This window comes from Canis lupus, chromosome 19, assembly GCF_003254725.2.
Source record: "Canis lupus dingo isolate Sandy chromosome 19, ASM325472v2, whole genome shotgun sequence".
NCBI classification, from domain to species: domain Eukaryota; kingdom Metazoa; phylum Chordata; class Mammalia; order Carnivora; family Canidae; genus Canis; species Canis lupus.
Genome location: NC_064261.1, coordinates 21,210,716 through 21,234,713, shown reverse-complemented (window position 1 = coordinate 21,234,713; position 23,998 = coordinate 21,210,716). Strand labels below are relative to the sequence as shown.

At 41.1% G+C, this 23,998-nt stretch overlaps 1 protein-coding gene across 8 annotated transcripts in view; it reads right to left on the bottom strand.

The window, feature by feature from the left end:
* The window catches only part of LOC112652438 (cryptic protein), an 81,705-nt gene that overhangs the window by 1,488 nt on the left and 56,219 nt on the right, over positions 1 to 23,998 (bottom strand). For 6 of the 8 annotated variants that reach the window (XM_049097355.1, XM_049097357.1, XM_049097356.1 and 3 more), the window contains 6 exons: positions 8,105 to 8,194; positions 7,569 to 7,722; positions 7,190 to 7,242; positions 6,955 to 7,104; positions 6,093 to 6,210; positions 5,766 to 5,875 (listed from right to left, as the gene is read on the bottom strand). In XM_049097355.1, the coding sequence (XP_048953312.1) occupies positions 5,766 to 5,875; positions 6,093 to 6,210; positions 6,955 to 7,104; positions 7,190 to 7,242; positions 7,569 to 7,722; positions 8,105 to 8,194 (675 nt within the window). The remainder of the gene's footprint in view (positions 1 to 5,765; positions 5,876 to 6,092; positions 6,211 to 6,954; positions 7,105 to 7,189; positions 7,243 to 7,568; positions 7,723 to 8,104; positions 8,195 to 23,998) is intronic. The other 2 variants (XM_049097361.1, XM_049097362.1) reach the window with 1 other exon arrangement.

Below are 23,998 nucleotides of genomic sequence, written 5' to 3'. Positions count from 1 at the left end.
TACCCATTCTATACCTGTTCACAGGTGGGCTATGGTGGGACCATCCAAGAGACTAGATTCAGGATAAGACTGAGGTCTGGCCTACTCTAGGCCTGGGTACCACTTTTACATACCACCTTACCTTGGGAAAGGGTTGTTCCAGAGTGCCAAAACCTCAGAAAACAGGAAACTTAACTTCTGGGCTCAGAGAATGTTCCAGAAAAGCTGATGCTAAATAAAACAGGTGCTCACAGCATAAGAAGCTATTCAAGTGAGAAAGGCATCAGCCCATACTGAGCTTCTGTGTTGACTCTCCCCTAGTGGAAGGAAATAGGCTGCCTACAGGAAAGGATTAAGACCCTGTTGGCAGTTATTTCTTGTATAGAAATTCAAAGGCCTTTGTTTTAGTCAGCTTTGTGAATTTGGCTAGACCAAGTCAGTCCTGCAAGCAGGGTTCACCAAATTGGGGCTGTGAGCACCATGTGATGTCCCTCTCACGAGGCCCCAGGTCATCCACTGAGCTTAGAGAGAAAATACTAGAACTATATATTTATAGGAAAATTTAAAACTAAGCTTTACTAATATTTACTGTACTTATTAGAATCTACTGAATCAACTGTTCTATAGCCATTATTTCACATCATACCAAGAGGGAAACTCTGCTATCTGTGGATGACTGACTATAATCTAGGATTTTTATTATATACTTATCAAAAGGCCTTTTTTAGACTTGGTTAGACATAGCAAAGATTTCTATCATGTGTATTAATCCTGTGCATATGTGAAAAAGAAGATATAAGTAAATTCAAGTTTGTACATGCTCAGCATGGCAACTGTCTCACTACCACTGAATGGGGAATATACTCAAGTATTTTTACTGGAGTGGAGTGGGAAATTAAAAAAAAAAGTCTGGAGACCACCCTGAATGAGGCTAATGTCATATTTGAATTGAGGTCCAGATCCAGCACTCCTAAAATTTGCAATTTGCAGATACCTCTGGGAGCCAGATGGCTTCCTCTCCTGCCATGACACCCAGAGAATCTTACCCATTGAAATGGCAATGGGAGAATGTCCCCAGAAGGCAGAACAAAGGGTCTCTCTTTCCAACACTGCACACTTGGAGCTGACCCGGGGCCAGGACCCTGGAGGGCCATCTCTCCCATTGGCCTTCAGGATGGTTCTGGCCCTAAAATGTTTGTTTGCTTGTTTGGGTTGGTTGGTGCCAGAAATGTACTTTTTAAAAACTGAGTTCAAAGCATGAGAAGAGGCTTGATCTGACCCCAACCTGACATTCACATTATCTGTTTACCCCTGAAGGTACTTGAGTTTGCTACTTCACTGTGTCAGAACTTAAACCTAAAATTTTAGAGCACCAAACTGGTTCTTGAGGCTAATGAAGTAATTCGTTGGGGCTATGTGTGGGAAGAATTACCCTCTTAATATAATGAGTTTTTGGCCCAGCTCAACACTAAGCAAAGACCCTGCTAGATGGAAGCTTGTTTTTTTTTTTTTTAAACCCTTATTTACTTAATGCCCCTAAATTAGTGAATGTTGTTCACAACCTGAAAAACACACATCAGTATATAAATGATAGATCAAAAAACAATTTTTAAAATCTCATTATATTGACTTGAATACTGTTGATGGTGATAATAATAAAGTAAGAATTTATTATGTGCATAATATGTAACAGGTACAGTGCCTTTTCATCTTAAATCAATGGGGTAAATATTCAGCTCTAATTTTGCAGTTGCAGAGACTGAAACACAAATTATTCAACATTTCATAAAGATCATAAATATTATAAAAAGTATATTTTGGGATTTGAACACGTATTTTGGAGGGATCTTCATGATTTTTCCATTATGCTACACTGTCTCTTTAAATGCAAAATTAACAAATGTAAATGAAGAAAATGGTAGAGATAATGACAGTTGCCTGCCTCAAGCAAATTGGTTTTAGAATACTAAAAATGGTTTCTTTTAATTGCAATATAATAACAGATAATTGCTTATATGGAGCAATTTCTTCTTTGGAGCTGTATTTGGAATTAATTGGTCAAAGAAAAAAATAACAAAAAATAAAATAAAAATAAAATAAAATAAAATAAAATAATTGGTCAAAAATCATCCATTCAATATTCAGAATTATTATTCACAAAACATTATTTTAGGTCATGGAGCAGAAAAATGGCAAAATAGCTCACACTAACAAGATTATTTTATCCTTCAACATCTATGTGAGGATAGAGCATAGGTTATCCTCATTTTACAAAAGAAAACTGGGAAACTTGCAGTGTTCTTCTGAGTAAGAATGGAAAAACAGGCCCTTGAAAAGACATTATATTTGGGATTATGAAAACCTGTCATTCTTGGACCCAAAGAACATCAGAGCAAGAAGAGCCCTTGGAGATCTTTTGGCCCTCAGGTCCCTGGAGGTGCCAAGAGGGTCATGATTTTGTAATGTGTTGTTATCTATTTGTGATTCTTCCATCCAGATGTATCGTTTTACATCATTATAATTATATTATAAACATAATTTTCCATATGTTCTTCAAAATCCTCATAACATCCTATTAAAGGATTTAAAACATTCAATTACCTATTACTTTGCTGTTAGATTTAGAATATGGCCATATTTAGGACACCTGGGTGGCTCAGCAGTTGAGCGTCTGCCTTCATGCTCAGGGCAGGATCCTGGAGTCCCGAGATCAAGTCCTGCATCGGGTTCCCTGCATGGAGCCTGCTTCTCCCTCTGCCTGTGTCTCTCTCTGTCTCTGTCTCTCTCTGTCTCTGTGTCTCTCATGAATAAATAAGTAAAATCTTAATAAAAAATAATATGGCTATATTTTCAATATTCTAAATAACACTGTCAAAATTATCTTCTTTAGTTTATATTGATAATTATTCTTATAGGAAGAGTAGAGAAATGGCACAGTAGTTAAGATTCACATCATGAACCCTCTGCACTGCTGGGTGGGAATGTAAATTGGTACAGCCATTATGGAAACCGGTATGGAGGTTCTTTAAAAAATTAAAAATAGAGCTCCATATGATCCAGCAATTCCACCTCTGGGGATTTTTCAAAAGGAAACAACCATATTAACTCAAAAATATATAGGTACTTTTGTTTTCATTGCATATTTACAATAGCCAAAATATGGAAGCAATCTAAGTGTATGCTGATGGACAGAGAAAATATGATGTAAATATGTATAAATATGATGATATAAATATGATATAAATGTAGATAAAAGAAAATATATGACATGTAGATAACACAAACACACACAATGGAATATTTTTCAGCCATATAAAAGAAGGAAATCTTGCTATTTGTGACAACATGGATGGACCTTGAGGGTGTTATGTTAAATAAATCAGAGAAAGACAAATACCATATGCTCTTACTTCTATGTGGAATCTTAAAAAAAAAACAACTCATAGATACAAGAAATTTGGTGATTGCCAATCTAGGCTGGTAGGTGGGCAAAGTGGGTGAGGATCAAAGATCAAAAGGTACAGATTTCCAGTTGTAAAATTACTTATGGGGATGTAATGTATAGTAGTCACTATAGTTAATAAAATTATATTTGAAAGTTGTTAAGAGAGTAGATCTTAAAGTTCTCATCACAAGAAAATAACAACTATGTGAGGTGATGGATGTTAACTAGACTTAGTGTGGTGATCATTTCACAATATACACAAGTAACAAATCACTATGTTATACACCTGAAACTAATATAATGTTATCTGCAAATTATATCTCAATACGGTAGCAGTTTTATTCATAGATTAATATTGTTAATATTCATAGAATAATATTAATTATATAAATATGCTATGGTATGTTTATTTACAGTATTTCTAAATAATTAATGTTACAAAATATATTATTTCTAAATTAACAATTAGCCTTTTGTGATTATCTCTTAAGAAAAAAATATCAGGGACACCTGGGTGGCTCAGCGGTTGAGCATCTGCCTTTGGCTCGGGTCATGATCCCACAGTCCTGGGATCGAGTCCTACATTGCATTCCCCATGGGGAGCCTGCTTCTCCCTCTGCCTATGTTTCTGCCTCTCTCTGTGTCTCTCTTGAATAAATAAATAAAATCTTAAAAAAAAAAAGAAAAAATATCAGACCCTGTTTATTAGCTATTAGGAATTAACTCCTCTAAGCCTCAGTTTCCTCAAATATAAAAAGTATAATAATACCTATTTTATGGGCTTAAGAGAATTAAATGGAATAAAGTGTATAAAGTGCCTGAAATATACTGAGAGCCATCATCATTATCTTCATCATCTCTCATGTCATCATAACCACTGTCAGCACGGCCACTGCAGTCATGCCCTGAGGAAGGATCAATGGATCAAACAGTACAAAAGTGTTACTGTCCTTTTGGCACCTGAAAAATTACTCTGAAATGACTATTTTGTTCAACTGTGATGAGCAGAAGCTACATTTAGGAGCCATTGTCACTGTCCTTGGAAGATAGCATTCCCAGACTTGAATGTTTCCAAGGATATAAAAATAATAAGCAGGTAGTCTGGAATCTAGTCTCTGCCCTGCTGCTTCTGAACCCAAGCTGGACTTGCATAGGAGACTGGACATGATCACAGATGGCCCTTTCCCCACATTACAGCTGGGAGCACCAATGGCATGAGGAAATGACTTCACCTGTAGGACCACACAAGTCCCACTTGAAATCCCAATACCTGTTCCCTAATTTGCATCCTCCTTTCTCTGGGGCACAAAAGGAGCAGCTAGTGAATCAGGGGCATAAGCCCAGCAAATGGAAGGAGAGGGAAAGATTTGGGAAATGTGGTAGGCAGAAAGACAAAAAGATGCAACATTTTGCAATACTGTACTATAATCACACTCTCCCTACTGGCATTGCCCACACCACGCCCAGCTAGATGAGAGGGAGGGGCTGGAAGCGAGGTTAATGGGCTTTACCTTCATTAAGGATCCTTTGATAGCTAATCTTACCCAAGGCTGCAGAAGAGGGAGCAGGAGGAGGATTGGAAGCTTAGCATTCATTAAGTGTGCTCCTCACTGGAGTCTGGTTGGAGCATGCTGAAGAGGTGAGAGGAGGCAGGAAGTGGGATTGAAATGCTGTGCCTTGTTTCCCTGTGCCCCTAGGCCTGTCCAAGGTCAACAGCAGAGTGTTTTATCTGTTTTCTGACCCAGGCAATTCCTTACTGAGTTTTACAAGTGAAACATTTGCACTGAGTTTGCTCACTGCTCAGAATTCTTACAAAGGAGTGTTTTACCTGGTAGATTCCTCACACCCTCCTGGCTTTTAATATGCGTGGCAGACCTGGGCTGTGGTTACAAGGTATCTTCCTTCTCTGGAGCAATGTCTGTTTGGCTCTAATGGCGCCTGGCCATCCATGCCTGTTCCTGTCCTGCTCCAGTGTCCTCCTTATTTCACAGTTAAGGAGATGGTGTTGGTGTGGTGTAGGGACATCAACTGGAGATTTCATCGGGTAAACTGTCTGGCAGGCTTGGCTCTGCTTACCAGCTTGTGTGCTCCCCCAAATTCTGCTTACTGAAAGGGCAGTGTTCGGAAATCAGATTTAAACCAAGCAATTAGGGCAGAGTAAACTTAGGAATATTTTTAAATAATAATGACAATATGCCATGTGATTCACAACGAATGTGACTTTTCTAAGTTTGCTCATTTCTGTGTCGCCTGGCACAGCTAGATCTCTACAAATTGGTAGATACAAAGGAGCAATAGCCCGCGTGCGTGGACTGTGTGCACAGGACGTGGGTCTCCTTACCGCAGCTGCCAGGTGTCTGGCGAGGGAGGCAGTGCAGGGCTGCGAAGACACACCTGCAGAGGCGGCAGCCGCGGAACGTCCAGGCTCCGTGCATTAGTGCGCCGCATTCGCTGATGAGACAGACGCGTCGTCAGCGCTGCCCTCGCGCGTGCGCTCCCCACGCCCATTCAGCTCCACGCCCCGCGCCTCCTGTCCCCCGTGCGCTCCGTCCCTCCCCCGCCCGTGCGCCTCCTGTCCCTCCTGTCCCCCGTGCGCTCCGCTCCGTGCGCTCCCCCCCCCCCCCCCCCCCCCCCCCCGGCCATGCAGTCAGCTGGTGCAAGCGCCCACCTGTGCCTCTGGTCGTGCTCGCAGTAGCGGCCGGTGAAGGGGTCGGGGCATACGCAGAAGCTGCCCAGCACGCAGGTGCCGCCGTTCCTGCAGCAGCGCGGCGGCGAGGAGGCACCTACTGCGGGGGGACACCTGGGCATCAGTGTCCGCCGACCGTCTGGCCCTCAGCGTTAGTGTATCCCCGGGAGGGCCTCACGAGATTGCCTCGGAGAGGCAATAAAATTTAACCCCCTGCCAAGTATGTTTGCTCAGGTAAACCCTACTTCTTAATTTAAGGATTAAAAACAAACTGCCAGGGGTACCAGAGGGTCAGGAACCAGTTCGAGGTCCCCGGCGAGAAACCCTGCCCCGACTGTAAGTATGATTTTCTCTTTCCCTTCCCTTCACATGTTAAAGTCAAGCTGCGAGTTGCCCTGACAATGATTAAAAACAGGCCTCCAGGGCGGGGACCACCCACGGGTTCGATGGCTATAGAAAACCCCCAACCCCTCCTTCCCGCCAGAGGGACTCCTCCCCGCGCCAGGGACTGGGGTCTGGAGCCTGAGAGTCTGCAATAAGCCAAGCAAAAGTCTGCTATTATCTTGAGATGGAGTAGTTGTTTTGAATATATCTAATCACAGTTCGCTAGACATGAGCAAATGCAACATTTTACCAATGAAATAGTAAAACCTGTTTCAGAGCAAAAGAACACCTCACTAGGAAATATTTTCCACTTTATAGTGCATCATCTGAATATGATAAAATGTGCTGTGTTGGATTTCTCATTTTATCCTTAGTTTACTCCAGGTTTTTCTCAGATCTAGACTGAGAAGCCACTGATGGAGATGACCACAAAGGTATTCTGGGCGATATCACGGCTTACGATCTTGGAAAGCATGGAAGTAGGGACGTGTATCCTGGGGCCTCCAGCCATCTCCGTTCCCATTCACCTCCCCCAAATTATTCAGGGTCCAGTTGAGTGTTTTCTGCTGGAGCTTCTGGGTTGTAGCATTGTTGATTTCTTCTCTGTGACCTTTTAAAAACATTGAAAATATGAGACTTAATGATTAAGAAATAAATATGTGATAAAAAGACAGTATAAATAAAATGCTTCTTACTGTTGTTTCCCAAGTGTATGTTCCATAATGCCAAACTGACAAAAAACAGAAGCCTAGAATATTTAAAGAAAATTATTGAAGTTTAAAATATTAAAAGCATAGGTAGAAAATTACGTGTTTAAAATGTAAAGCAATCATATAATCATATAAATGTAAGTATATGCAGTATTTAATGTATAATATTATGTCATCATTTTGCAACTTGTAGATATGTTAATGTTAACATGTCAATGTTGTCATGACTTAGAAAGATTTTGAGACCAACGAAGTCTTTGTGTCCCTTAATGGGATGGAACAATTGTGCATGCATTGCAGCTTATTCTAGAAGCTTTTAAATGCCCCCTCTTGACTCTCAGATCTGGATGATCTGTGTTCTTACCTGACAGGGTAGCTCCAGGTCATTTTCACACTGGCAAGTCTGGTGTGAGAAGCTCCTTCTCTAATCAATACATTAGCTGAGACCAGTTTCCAAGGAAGTCCAGTCTTACTGGGTTTTGTGTTTAAAAGTATCTTTACTCCAGGTCCTGGAATAACTGTATTAAGACATAAGATGGATAAGGAAAGAAGATACAGATATTTCCTACCTGTTCCCTAGGCTGTGAGAAATAGCAGTGAGATCTCTGGGTTCTGCTGTGGAAGCCCATTAGGCAGTGACCTGCTGTGACAGGCAGGCCCATGCTGAGCCTCCAGGCTGTCCTCTCAATGGGACCTGGGGGGGGAGGGGCTGGAGACTAGGCCTGATTCTCTCAGTAGTGTTAACCGTGCTGAAAGCAGCAGGAGTGGTCAACCCTGATGTCAAACATTGGTGGCTAAGGCAACAAGTCTTTTCCTCACTGGAAAAAAAAAAAAAACCCAAAATTAAAATCCCAGCATGAAAAAATGTTCACAGGAAAATGGAAATTTTATATTTCATACCTTTGTGCTTGATGGTAAGGGCCCAGATAGAGAAGGGAGGGAGCCATCGTGTGGAACATAACCAGCAGGCATGGGTCCCAAAAGTCTTGACTGGGAATCATGAATATAAAGGGAGACATTTCAACACCTGCTTTCTGAGGATGTATTGATACCTCCACAGACTAAGCCTTTTCTCTGTGTCCAGCACGGTGGTGAATATACCATCTACATTACCCATTTACTACAGCATGCCTCTGGGAAAGTGTTTTATTATCCCCTATGTAAAAGGAGAGGCAACAGAGGCTTAGTCTAAGTCTCTTGGGGCAGTTACATCTTCAATATGTAATGAACAGATTTTATGAGAAGTCTACAATGTGCTTAGTTTGTGAAGACCACTGAATGCAGAGGTGACTGCCCCATTGGTGGTCTGATGTTAAGCTCTAAATCCAAGAAGGGAGTGATTGCCAAAATAAGGACTGGGACCCTTTTATAATCGTTGAAGAGGATACTTTAAACTCTGGGGCAAAATAAATAAATAAATAAAAATAAGCTCTGGGGTAAATCGTTGTGATTTTAGTATAAAAATGGCTTTCTAAAAATAACATGCTTCCTCCAAGGATGAAATCGTCTTTGATACTGATTAATTTTTAGACCTTTAAATGTGAGGTTTATTAAAAAGGCTATTATATAAAGCAACAGGAAATTAGTGAGCTTCCCAAGGACTATTTGTGTGAGCTGCCAGGACCACGTCAGAACCAGCAGACCTGGCTGGGGGAACTATGTGGAAGAAGACACCTCACACCTTCATGGAAACATGTGTAACTGGAGTCATGACAAATATACTTTTAAACTTAATTGTTATTACTTAGTAACTACATAATTGAGTTATATGTAAAAGTAAGAATAATTTATTACTTTAAATCAATGGAAACTTTTTGGGCAAAATAGCTTGTACACTAAAATAAAACTATAATCTAAGGGATTATATTTGAATAAGAAGATTTAAAACATGAGTTTATATGATAACAAATCCAAACCTTTCTGAAACATTAAAATTATAAGAGTAGTATCTAAAATCTAATTTTCCCCCATAGCTTCTTTCATTAAATTTTGTATTGTGGGCATTTTTTGAACATACACCAAAGCCAGGATAATGATTCAGTAAACTGGGGTTCATCGATTAAACATCAACCTTTGCCAGTCTTATTTATTCTGTATCCCACCCCCATTTTTTTTTCTGGAGTTTTTGAAAGCAACTCTCAGAAATCATATTTTCTATGTCAAATAAGATTTTGAAAATAAGCACTTTATAAGGAAACTGTAGGAAAAGGAAAGGAAATGTCTTGCCGGCAAGATGGGACTTACTGTCTAGAAATAAGAATGAAATGCCCATATTAGGAATGAAATGCCCCATATTTGCTTAGGACCTAAAGTCAGCTCCAGGGGGAAAGGGCTGATGGCCTACCGGTAGAAAGCTGCTGATAGCTATTTCTCAGCTTCCTGTCACTTACTCTTATTTACTTACAGGTATTATTAAAATGAGTTTTGCATTTCACGGCAGAGGAGCCCGGGATGCTTGATTAATAAGGCCCAGCTGGAAGAGGCTGCCTGGGAACAGCTGAAAGCCTAGTGAGGGGCAGCACATCATTAGCTCTGGGTAAGACTCCTTCTTGTTATCAGTTGTAAATTGATGAGATTGGAGCCAACCCAGCCAGCAGACCTCCAGTGGAACTTCTGACTCACTTTGAGCTGACATAAAGTGTGTGGGAATTGGGACACCCTGTCCCAGGATTGGAGACCACCCCACCTCTGTGTCCTCAGTACATCAAACAATCTCTGAGAGAAATGTCCTGCAGCAAATTAGGTGTGAAGAAATTCTCTGAGAGTGACTAAAGCAGCAGTTGTAGATGTGTACTACTTACTGGGGTCGACGGGGAAGCTCTGAACCTATGCTAAAGCCAGACCTCAAGACCTCCTCTCAGAATTCCTGGGCAGAGCCCAGCATCAGGATTTTTTAATCTTCTCAGGGGACTTCAATATGTAGCCAGGACTATGATTCTGCTGTCTGTTTTCTAGGTGGCTATGTGCCCCCGGTGATGGAAGTGCTCCTTTCTTGTCTCTGCATTCCTACCTTTCAACACAGTGCCTAATGTAGCTACCACACAATCTGGTGTTGTTCATATGAATAAACGAATAAATGGATTATCATACTTACACCCATTTTCAGTGAGGAAACTGAGATCTATGAAGTTAAGAAACTGGCTTGGGGGTACGTGACTAACAAACAGCTGTGTGGAGAGGCTTGAACCCAGGCTCATCTGATCTAAACTCTTGTTTGATTCAAGTTGCTTTAAAATTATTGTTTAATGTAGGCCAAGCATACTATTCCCACTGAGTTACGCAGATTGTTTTATTTTGTTGTCATCTATTCTTATGACATAGACATTAATTTCTCCATTTTATTGGCGAGAAAAGTGAGGTTTCAAGAGTTGAGTACTTGTACCAGGCTGTGAAAGCTAAGCTACTGCTTGCAGCCATGACAGAATGCTGCTGCCCCAGACAGGGCCTGAGGCCTTCTGATTGGGCACAGTGGAAAAAACTAGGTGAAGAATCACTGCCCTAGTTGTGCAGGTAACAGAGGGGTTTAGAAAGCAGAAAGTACCCACACAGGACAGTTACCGGACAGCTACAGGACATGGGCTTTGTGGGGGGCAGTGTTGAGCGCACAGACTGCTAGAGTGAGGGAGGTCTCATGGGAATGACAACAGAGAACACCAGAGTCTTTAGGAGGGGTGGAAGGGCAGGAGGAGGAGCTGTGGGTGCAGGAGGAACTACAACATAGAAAGGCCAGACAATGTGGAACCTATTGGATGCTCATGCAGGAAGTATGAAGACCTAGAATACAGATTAAGTGGGAATTAAGAGAAAAGAATAAATTCTAAATATATTAAACAACCAATATCATTTCTCTCTAAAAAACTATTCTGATGTTAGTGTTAAAGTGGGTGACATGGGCACAAAAAAATTGCACAAAGAGTAAAGCTACAAGCAGGACAGAGTTTATTTACTCTCCAAGGTGGGGGAGGAGCCAGGCATCAGGAGAAATGTCAGCCTTGAGTTTTGTCTGGCTGGGCCTTTTAGGAGATTTTTAAGGATGTGAGAGGGTTGCAGCTGCACCCATGGGGTGAAGGGAGAGGGTTGATTCTTGGCCAGATAGAGCAGGAAGTGGCAGGTTTTTCAAGGGACTCTGTCCTGGATGTGGGTTATGGTCAGGCTAGAGAAGAATATGTTTTGTAGTTTGGGTCTACTTTCTGAGAATGCAGGGCACCGTGACCTAGAAAAAAAAGTTAGGGCCAAGTCCAGACACTTGTGAGTTTTGTCTAAGTGTGGCTGGGGTCGGGGTGGGGGAGTGGCTTCGAATAGATTTCTTTCAGTCAGTCAATTTAAGAACTACAAGAAAACATGAAAGAAAATTAAAATCACTCATATTGTCATTGTTCAGAAATAATGACTATTAGCTTTTTCATTCAAGTCTTTTATTATCCCCATGTAATGTATGAGGCAACTGAGCTTTACAGCTTGTGGCAGTTCAATCTTTGGAAAATATACAGGTATTATGGGAAGAAGGCTGCAGGGTGCATGTGCAGTATATGAAGATTGCTGAGCATGGGATAACTGCCATTTTTAAAGATTAATCTTAAGTGGTTTATATATTTTAATATCATTGTAAATGGTATTTTTTGTTATTTAATTCCTCTCTTTGATGCTTGTATTTAGGAATACAATTGATTTTGTTGTGGTAAAATGTGTATAACATGAAATGTCTTAGCTCAGGCTGCTATAACAAAATACAACAGACTGAGTGGCTTAAACAACAGACGTTTATTTCTCAGAGTTCTGGAGGCTGAGAGGTCCAATATCAAGGTGCTGGCAGAATTGGTTCCTGGTTATGTTTCTCTTCCTGGCTTGCAAGCAGCTGCCATCTCACCGTGTCCTCCCATGGCAGAAAAGTGGGGCAGGAAGCAAGCTCTTTGGTCTGGAAGCAAGGTCTCTTCCTTGATTAGGGCACTAATCCCATCTTGAGGGCCCAGCCCTCATTCTCTGATCTAAACCTCCCAAAAGCTATCTCCCAAATACCATCACATGGGGTGTTACAGTTCCAACATATGAATGGAGGGGGCACAATTCAGTCTATAGCAAAAATTGCCATTTTACCATACCTAAGTGTATGATTCAGTGGTATTAATTTTAGCAACAATACTGTCTTTGAATCACTACTACTTCAAAGCATTTTCATTACCCCAGAAGAAACTCTGTACCCATTAAGCAATAACTCCCCACTGATTGCCTACCTAGCCCCAGATAACCTCTAATCTACCTTGTCTCTATTATTTTGCAAATTCTAAATATTTCATATGAGTAGAATCACACAATATTTGACCCTTTATTTCTGGATAATTAACATATTCAGGTTCATCCATGTTGTAGCATGTATCAGAACTTCACTTCTTTTCATAACTGAAAGTTATTTCATATTGTTTGCATATATGCCACATTTTACTTAACCATTCTCCTGTTGATGGACACTTGGGTTGATTTTGGCTACTGTGAATACTATAGTAATGAACACTGGTATATAAATATCTCACTTTGGTCCTTATTTTTAATTCTTCTAAGAATATACCTATGAATGAAATTGTTGGGATGTGTGGTAGGTAATTCTATTTTTAACTTTTAGAGGAATTGCCAAACCACTCTCCACAGCAGTAGATGAACTTTCCCTCACTGCACCACAAGTGCAGTGCAAGTAAGTAACCCCTCACTCCAGAAAGATGCCTGCTGAGCTGGGGCAGCCTCTGTAAACAGCAGCTTAGAAGTCCACGGTGCCTGAGGGTAGGAAGTGCATGCATAGCAATGTGCATATGTTGGGCAATCTGAAGGGGCAGCCAGGCTCCTGGGTTTGGTCCATGAATCAGGACATGGAAGCATAATTTGGGCCACAGGTGGGGACTGCTGGGTACACACAGGGCTAAAAGGGCCCATCTAAAAGGGCTCTAAAACAGAGTAGCTAATTCCTCTGATGCCAGATCTCTTGGGATCTTGATTAATACTCCACACCTAACCAGGGCTACAAGAGATGGGAGACAATTTGAAATCATGATTGTCAGAAAGGCCCTTAGGTCTAGAATCTAGGAAGTCTAAGGGCAGAAGTTGCACAGGGCAGGACTTGCCCATGCATAGGCCCATCAGAAATGGAAGACAGCCTCCATGGTCTTGGCCCCTAGGTCAGAGCCATGCAGGCATAATTTGGGCAATGGGTGGGGACTGGTGGGATACAAAAAGGCCCAAAGTGTCCATCATGCTCCAAAGCAGGTCTGAGGGTCTCCTGGGATCACACAACCAGATCTTCTGGGATCTTGATAGCCAGGCATGACCAGGGCTATGTGGGATGGACACACCTTGGAATCATGAAAACCAAACAAGTAAGTCCTTAGTCCAATAAGGGACCCTATGGGTTATGAGGGTAACCACCATTCAAGTCTCTTCCTCAATGCAGAGAAACACTGCCCTGGGAAGATGGCATGGTGAGAAAGCCCAGGCCTTTTCTAACAGGACAAATGGAAGTTCACTGATGAGAGATACCTGGGGGACCTCACTCTCATGTGACTTAAGTATCCTCTGACACCTTGAGTATCCCTTGAGTGCCAGGGATCTCATTCAAACATCTTTCCACTTTCTGCATCAGGAGTGCAGTGCTGGTAACACCAGCTACAGGAAGATATCCAGTTGAGATGAAATAGAGCCTATTTCTCTGGGACTAGAGGTCCTGGAAATCTGATGACAGGAAGTACACAGGGAACAAAGTGAGCATGCACTGGCCCTTCTCACCTGCAGCCAGGCTCCCTGATACAGTTCCCCATCAGAAATATGTAGGGATATTCCAGCCTACAAGCCTGAGCTTGTGGGGACACATGAGGCTGCTAGAGGTCATCCTACTCTAAAACAGGATAGCTAATTCCCTTGATGCCAGATCTCTTGAGATTTCAGATGAATTTCCAGGGTCACTAGAGCCCAGTGGGATTGGAAACACCTAGACATCATGATTATAGGCTCCCAGACAGGGTAAAGACAGCAAGGTCTATTGGGGGTTTAACGTGAATAATCATCATTCGAACTCTTTCATCAATGGCACAGTATAGGGAAAGCCTGTACCAGGAAGATGTCCTGGTAGATGAGGGCAGGCTTATTCTAATAGGCTATTTGTGCAAAATGCTTGTGGCAGATTCCCAGGAGCAGACTGGGAATGCCTAAGCCTTACTGATTCTTTGTTCAGACACCCTGGGATGGGTCCCCAGGTCTGAGACTAGTCCCTATTAGGGACTTCTGGGGGACTCAGTGGTGGCAATGTGTGCTTTGTTCCAAAACACAGTTCCTTGTTCCCTGAAGTCAGGTCTCATGGAACTGCTTAGCTTTGCCATCTCAAGTATGGCCATATTGACCACTCATAAGAGACACATGTGAGACCTGACCTCCCCCAGAATCCCTGATTATCCCACTGGCACGAGGCTACAAGTGGTCTAAATAAAAAAAAGTTTCCATTCTCCCACTGCAGCACAGTGCACAGAACCCCTAGATCCAGGAAGAATACCTGCTTTATGGAGAATTCTGAAACATCTAAAGGCCCAAAGTACTTAGGTAACAAAGTGCACAGGCATTGACTAATCCAAAGGAAATGTCAAGCTCTCCAGGCTCAACCCCCAGGTAAATGCCATGTATGTTAATTTGGGCCAGATACAGGGTCCAGCAGGGTACACATAGGGCAAAGGTCCATACACCCAAAACAGTATAGTTAATAACTGGTGCAGATCTCATGGGATCTGAATAGCCATTCTGGGTCTGAACATGTTTCCTGGGATGGGAGACAGCTTGGGGTTGATTGCTAAACAAACAGTCCAATAAGGATAAGACATCCTATAGGGTATGACTGTAAATAGCATTCAAACCTCTTAATCACTGGATTAATGTAGAGAAACACTGCCCCAGGAAGGTGGTGTGGCAAGCAATTGCCAGTCTTATGTAACAGGCCAACTAGGCCTGATGCCTGGGGGTAAGTGGGCAGGAACCAACTAAGCATGCTTGAGATGCTATCACTCAGTATCTGTTCCCAGTGCTTTGTGGAGACAGGGCCTCTAATGAGGACTTCTATGAATCTCACAGGGATGCCAAATTGCAACCCGCTGTAAAAGGAAATTGCCTGTTCCTCTGAAGCCAGATCTCATAGGAAATTGTCAGTCTTTCTAACCTGAAAGCATCCAGGAAATTTCTAATGAGAGACACCTAGGGGACTTCACTCCTACAGGTGCTTTGAGTATTACCTGGCACCAGGTCGCAAGGGCTCTCACTGAAATAATCTTCCCATCACTGCATCAGTAGAATAGTGCTGGTAGCCTCTAGCTAAAGAAACACATCCTGCTGAGCTGGGGAAAATCCTATTTCAAAGGGACTAGAGGTTCTGAAAACCTGAGGGCTGGAGGTTGGTAGGAAGCAAAGTACACTAAAGCTAGCCTGTCTGACTGTAGAGTCTAGACCATGTAGGGATGGTTGGGGCCAAAAGCAGAGACCTGTGGAGGACACAAGGGGGCAGCTACTATGATCAAAGCCCCCAAACAAAACAGCTAACTCACCTAACGTCAGACCTAATGAAATCAAGGCAGATTTCAGAACCAACCCACTGCCTTCTCATTGGGCTGCCCTTCTGATAATAAAGCTTTCTCTGCTTCAAACCCAGTGATTCAGAGACTGACTTCTTGCACATACATGAATCTGATTTTAGGGTTTGGTAGCAATCATGCGAGCCAGCCAGGAAGATTTATTCTATGGCAGAAAGGCCCTGAGCAATGGTGTGACTTGGGGGGTTCCCTGTGGCTGTTTGGGCTGCAGATTGAATCCAAGGGAGTTCTCTCAGCTGTCTCTCTGCCCAGGATTTGCCACCTTCAAAGTCAAGCCACCACTAGGCAGAGAAACCTCTGGCCACTGCGAGGAATTCTGCAGCTGAAGAGTAAGCTTCTAGTGTGCATACCAGCAACTGTGTTTTCCTCTCATTTTGCTTTTAGTCCTTTCAGGGAATTTTCCTGATAGACTGTTTGTAAGAGGGACTCTCACATTTTACGAAATGGATAAAGTTGTACAACTATCCTTATTTGATTTCTTTCCTCTCACAGGGCCCTAATTGTCTTTGTGTGTTACTGTGCATTTGTCTTGTTTGTGCCATGAGAAATGCTGATTTGATTCCAGATTGTAGCCTGTTGGGCTGCTTACTCCAAAATTGGTCTACTTTTAGTTATGAGTCTATGAAAAAGAAAAATATGATATATTTTTGTAATGTGGGTCAGCTGCAATATGCATTGAATGACAGAAAAGTGACTGACAAATGGAACATGAAATTATAATCCTGTTTTATAAGAACAGAAAATGAGATGAAATACTTTATGTACAAGATTTTGTGTAAAATGAACCTGCCCAGAAATCATGTAAGCTTATAGTATAACAGTCCATAAAGATTCGACCTATCCTCCCTGATTCTGACAAAGGGGATAATGCAAAAATAATTATTGATATGATAACCGCCCCCATCCAGGGAACTAGAAAATAGTGCAGAAGCTAATACTCCACTGCTAGCTCCTCCACCTGCTCCCCCCACCCAAGATGGAACAAATCCATCCTGTATAGGAAACAAGGGACTCTAACCAGGGACCCTCAGAAGAAAGCTCAGGAATGATCTCCCTTTTGCATACTCATCAGTGTCCCCCTTTTGGTGTGGGTTTGCAACCTTGCTTGCCAATATTGCAATATCCTTTGTGCCAATACGTTATTGGAGGATTAACTGCTAATGGCAAATCTATAGGAATGGTTTGAGTCCATTCTCGACTCACCACATGAGATCTATTTAATGGGAAAAAAGTCTCATGAACCACTCAGCATGGAAGGCTTATTTCCTTGATAGTTGCTACTAACCATCCCACTCAGGCAGATATCCAAACCTTACTAAATGTCCTTCTGACAGTAGAAGAATGTTGTATGGCTTTGAATGAAGCATGGGAGGAACCTCCACCTGCTGGAGGCCAGACTGGAGACCCTAAAAGTGGTACCAAGATGTAACCCCAAATGAGATGTTAATGAAAGTGGGCTTCCTAGGTTCCAGACCTACCAAGAATGCATTTTAGGGGTGTCTGGCTGGCTCAGTCGGTAAAGCATGTAACTCTTAATCTTGGTTTGATTGTTTCAAGCCCAATGTTGGGTGTAGAGATTAGATAAAAATAAAATCTTAAAAAAGAATACATTTTACAGGCACCTGACTCAGTTGGTTAAACATCTGACTTGTTTCAGCTCTGGTAATGATCTCATGTGTTGTGAGATTGAAGCCCTGAGATATGCTCCTCACATGGTGGGGAATCTACTTGGGAATTCTCTCACTCTGATCTGCCTCCCATTTGCTCTCACATGAGTGCTAGCTATTTAAAATTAAATAAATAAATCTTTTTAAAAAGGAATGCATTTTAGTAGAATTAAAAACAGGGATTCCAAAACAGAAAATTTTGAGTAAAGTTCAAGAAGATTTCAAATGCCTCAGGAGGGAAAACTATGCAGCAAAGAATACTTTATCCAGCAACACTGTAAAAATGAAAAGAGATAAAAAGCTTCCAGGTCAAACAGACACTAAAAGAATTTGTGATCACTCAACCAGCCCTACAAGAAAAATTAAAGGGATCCTTTAAGCAAAGAGAGAGCCCAAAAGTAACATAAATCATAAAGGAAAAGAAAATATACAGAAACAGTTACTTTACAGGTAATATAATGGCACTGAATTCATAAATTTCAATACTTACTGTGAATGTAAATGGGCTAAATCAAAATGCACAGGATATCATATTCGATAAAAAAGCAAGACCCATCCATTTTTCATCTATAAGAGACTCATTTTATATCCAAATCACCTCCAGATTGAACGTGTGGGGATGGAGAACCATGTATCATGCTAATGGACATCAAAAGAAAGCTAAGATTTGGAAGCACAATTATAAAGCTACTGGTGGCTCTGGAAAAAAAGCATAAAGGATTCAAGAGACTTCATGACTGCAGAATTTAGATCTACTCTGGCTGAAATTAAAAATCAATTAAATGAGATTTAATCCAACTGGAGGTCCTAACGACGAGGGTTAATGAGGTAGAAGAAAGAGTGAGTGACATAGAAGACAAGTTGGAGACAAGGAAGGAAGCTGAGGAAAAAGAGAAAAACAATGAAAAGACCAAGAGGAAAGGTTAAGGGAAATAAATGACAGCCTCAGAAGGAAAAATCTACATACAATTGGCATTCCAGAGGATGCCAAGATGGACAGAGGGCCAGAAAGAATATTTGAAGAAATCATAGTTGAAAACTTCCCTAATTTGGAGATGGAAACAGGCATTCAGATCCAGGAGACAGAGAAGTCCCCCGTAAATTCAATAAAAAACATTCAACGTCTCAACATTTAATAGTGAAACTTGCAAATTCTAAAGATGAAGAGAAAATCCTTAAAGCAGCAAGAGACAAGAGATCCCTAACTTATATGGGGAGAAATATTAAATTAACAGCAGACCTCTCATGAGACCAGGCAGGCCGAAGGGCTGGAAGGATATTTTCAGGGTCCTAAATGAGAAGAACGTGCAGCCAAGAATATCCAGCAAAGTTCTCATTCAGAATAGAAGGAGAGAGGAAGAGCTTCCAAGATAGGCAGAAACTGAAAGAATATATGACCACCAAGGCAGCTCTGCAAGAAATATTAAGGGAGACTCTGTAAAAGAAAGAGGAAGTCCAAGAAAACAATCTACAAAAACAGGGACTAAATAGGTATGATGACACTAAATTCATATCTTTCAATAGTAACTCTGAACTTTAGGGGCTTAATGACCCCATCAAAAGGTGCAGAGTTTCAGACTGGATAAAAAATCAAGACCCATCTATTTACTGTCTACAAGAGACTCATTTCAGACGTAAGGACACTTACAGCCTGAAAATAAAAGGTTGGAGAACCATTTACTATTCAAATGGTCCTCAAAAGAAAGCAGGGGTAGACATCCTTATATCAGAAAGTTTATCCCAAAGACTGTAGTAAGAGATGAAGAGGGACACTATATCATACTTAAAGGATCTATCCAACAAGAGGACCTAACAATCATGAATATTTATGCCCTGAGTGTGGGAGCTGCCAAGTGTATCAATCAATTAATAACCAAAGTTAAGACATACTTAGATAATAATACGCTTATACTTGGATACTTGAATGTAGCACTTTCTACAATTGACAGATTTTCTAAGCACAATATCTCCAAATAAACAAGAGCTTTAAATGATACACTGGACCTGATGGATTTCACAGATATCTACAGAACTTTACATCCAAACACAACTGAATACACATTCTTCTCAAGTGCACGTGGAACTTTCTCCAGAATAGACCACATACTGGGTCACAAATCAGGTCTTAGCCCATACTAAAAGATTGGGATCAACCCCTGCATATTTTCAGACCATAATGCTTTGAAACTAGAAGTAAATCACAAGAAGAAGTTTGGAAGGACCTCAAACACGTGGAGGTTAAGGACCATCCTGCTAAAAGATGAAAGGGTCAACCAGGAAATTAGGGAAGAATTAAAAAGTTTCATGGAAGCTAATGAGAATGAAGATACAACCCTTCAAAATCTTTGGGATACAGCAAAAGCAGTCCTGAGGGGGAAATACTTCACAATGCAAGCATCCATTCAAAACCTGGAAAGAACTCAAATACAAAAGCTAACCTTGCACCTAAAGGAGCTGGAGAAAAACCAGCAAACAGATCCTACACCAAGAATAAGAAGAAAAGTAAAAGATTCGAGCAAAACTCAACGAAATCGAGACCAGAAGAACTGTGGAACAGATCAACAAAACCAGGAGTTGATTCTTTGAAAGAATTAATAAGATAGATAAACCATTAGCCAGCCTTATGAAAAAGGAGAGAAGACTCAAATTAATAAAATCATGAATGAGAAAGGAGAGATCACCACCAATGCCAAGGAAATAAAAACGATCTTAAAAACTTATATGAGCAGCTTTACACCAATAAATTAGGCAATCTAGAAGAAATGGACGCATTTCTGGAAAACTACAAACTACCAAAACTGGAACAGGATGAAATAGAAAACCTGAACAGGCCAAAAACCAGGGAGGAAATTGAAGCAGTCATCAAAAACCTCCCAAGACACAAAAGTCCAGGGCCAGATGGCTTCCCAGGGGAATTCTATCAAATGTTTAAAGAAGAAACCATACCTATTCTACTAAAGCTGTTTGGAAAGGTAGAAACAGATGGAGTACTTCCAAACTCATTCTATGAGGCCAGCATCACCTTGATTCCAAAACCAGACAAAGACCCCACCAAAAAGGAGAATTATAGACCAATATTCCTGATGAACAGAGATGCAAAAATTCTCAACAAGATACTAGCCAATAGGATCCAACAATACATTAAGAAGATTATTCACCTATGACCAAGTGGGATTTATCCCTGAGATGCAAGGCTGGTTCAACACTCATAAAGCAATCAATGTGACTGATCATATCAGCAAGAGAAAAAACAAGAACCATATGATCCTCTCAATAGATGCAGAGAAGCATTTGACAAAATACAGCATCCATTCCTGATCAAAACTCTTCAGAGTGTAGGGACAGAGAGAACATTCTTCAGCATCTAAAAGCCATCTATGAAAAGCCCACAGTAAATATCATTCTCAGTGGGGAAACACTGGGAGCCTTTCCCCTAAGATCAGGAACAAGACAGGGATATCCACTCTCACCACTGCTATTCAACATAATACTAGAAGTCCGAGCCTCAGCAATCAGGCAACAAAGAGAAATAAAAGGTATTCAAATTGGCAAAGGAGAAGTCAATCTCTCCCTGTTTGCAGATGACATGACACTGTACATAGAAAACCCAAAAGCCTCCACACCAAGATTGCTAGAACTCATAAAGCAATTGGGAAGTGTGTCAGGCTACAAAATCAATGCCCAGAAATCAGTGGCATTTCTATACATTAACAATGAGACTGAAGAAAGAGAAATTAAGGAGTCAATCCCATTTACAATTGTACCCAAAAGCATAAGATACCTAGGAGTAAACCTAACCAAAGAGGTAAAGGACCTATACCCTAAAAACTATAGAACACTTCTGAAAGAAATTGAGGAAGACACAAAGAGATGGAAAAATATTCCATGCTAATGGACTGGAAGAATTAATATTGTGAAAATGTCAATGCTACCTAGGGCAATTTACACATTTAATGCAATCCCTATCAAAATACCATGAACTTTCTTCAGAGAGTTGGAACAAATAATCTTTAGGTTTTTGTGGAATCAGAAAAGATGCCGAATAGCCAGGGGAATATTAAAAAAGGAAACAATAGCTGGGGGCATCACAGTGCCAAATTTCAGGTTGTACTACAAAGCTGTGGTCATCAAGACAGTGTGGTACTGGCACAAAAACAGACACATAGATAAATGGAAGAGAATAGAGAATCCAGAAGTGGACCCTCAACTTTAGGAGCCTCGGTATCCATCGAAAGATGAATGGATAAAGAAGATGTGGTTTATGTATACAATGGAATATTACTCAGTCTTTAGAAATGACAAATACCCACCATTTGCTTCAACGTGGATGGAACTGGAGGGTATTATGCTGAGTGAAATAAGTCAATCGGAGAAGGGCAAACATTATTTGATCTCATTCATTTGGGGATATAAAAAATAGTGAAAGGGAATAAAGGGGAAAGGAGAAAAAATGAGTGGGAAATACCAGAAAGGGAGACAGAACATGAGAGACTCCTAACTCTGGGAAACGAACTAGGGGTGGTGGAAGGGGATGTGGGCAGGGGGTGTGGGTGACTGGGTGACGGGCACTGAGGGGGGCACTTGATGGGATGAGTACTGGGTGTTATTCTATATGTTGGCAAATTGAACACCAATAAAAAATAAATTTATTTTAAAATTTTAAAAACTAAAAGAAAGAAAGATGAATGGTTAAAGATGTGGTCTATGTATACAATGGAATATTACTCAGCCATTAGAAATGACAAATACAAAAAAAAAAAAAAGAAATGACAAATACCCACCTTTTGCTTCGATGTGGATGGAAATGGAGGGTATTATGCTGAGAGAAATAAGTCAATTGGAAAAGGCCAAACATTATATGGTCTCATTCATTTGGGGAATATAAAAATTAGGGAAAGGGAAATAAGGGAAAGGAGAGATAATGAGTGAAAATATCACTGAGGGTGACAAAACATGAGAGACTCCTAACTCTGGGAAATCAACAAGGGGTAGTGGTAGGGGAGGTGGGTGGGGGGGTGGGGTGGGGGTGACTGGGTGATTGGCCTGACGGGGGCACTTGGCGGAATGAGCACTGGGTGTTATGCTATATTTTGGCAAATTGAACTCCAATAACAAAAATAAAAGAAACAAATTCTAAACAAAAAAAATTATTCATTCGTTTACGAGAGGGGCAGAAGGGGCAGAGGGAGGAAGAGAAGCAGATTCACCATTGAGCAGGGAGCCTGATGTGGGGCTGGATTCTATGACCATAAAATCATGATGCAAGTGGAAGGCAGATGCTTTACTGACTGAGCGACCTAGGTACCCCTGAAAACTCTAATTTTGAACAGTCTAATGTGCATACCCTCTTGTCCCCAGACGGGGAGGCTCAAGGTGTGCCCAGCACCATCTCATCCCCCAAAAAGCCTTTCTGCAGTGCATGCACAGAAGCTAGAGTTTATTGTAATGCTCACTGAAAAGCTGGAGCGAGGCTATCAGCCATCTGCAGTTGATTTAGTCCCCTAATCTGCTTTGTCCCAGAAAAGTCATCACAGAGGCTTGAATCTTGTGACAGACAGCAAAAAGTGGTGTCTATCAATCATATCAGTGATATGCTCTAGTCTTTGCAATGACCTAGCCAGCTGAGAAAAGTGACTGCTTGACACATGCACAGAATTCAAGCCTATTGTGGCTCAGAGCAAAAAGCAGGGTCAGGTTACCAGCGATACACTGGAGTCTCTGTGCTGGGCTCAGCCAGTCCCAGAAAAGTAGCTGCTTGGAACACTCACAGAGGTTTAATCCTGTTGTGGCTCACACTGAAAAATGGTTTTCTCCCCTCTGCCTGCACCTCTGACCCTACTGCCCTGTGTGTAGTTTGATCTGTTTGTTAAAGGAAATTAGATCCCAAAGTAAGAAAGGAAGAAAAACACACACATATATGTATTATATATATACACATAATATATATTTATTATATTATATATATATACATATTCTATATATAATATACAATGAAAGGAAACCAAAAATTTTAAATATATATAATGAAAATATAAAAATTAAAATTAAAAAAGAATGAAAAATAAGAAAATAGCTGGGAAAAAACCCTGAAAGACTAAATAATAATAATAGTAAAAAAAAAAAAAAAAAAAAAGAATACTACATACTGTTTTCCCCAAGAGCTGGAATTTTAAATTCTCTATAATCAGTGAACTTGATGCTAGCTGGTTGTTCCTGCTGGTCTCCTGGGGTGGGGGTGGGGGTTGTTGCCCTGATTCTCATGAGGCCTTGCCCAGCTATCATTGCACCCCCACCCCCTTGCCAGGGCTTAGTGTCAGTGGCTCCAGCTTACACTATGTGGAGCTATTTTGCTACCTGAATACTTTCAACACCAGTGACAGGGGAAGAGGGGAATGAAAGTGATGGTACCCAGATCTCTAGCCCCAGAGCTGAAAGTTTGCACCCTCTACTCTTCAGTGAGCCACAGAAAAGCAATCAATCACTCTTGTCTCCTTGGTTTCCATCCTAACTCTGTGTTT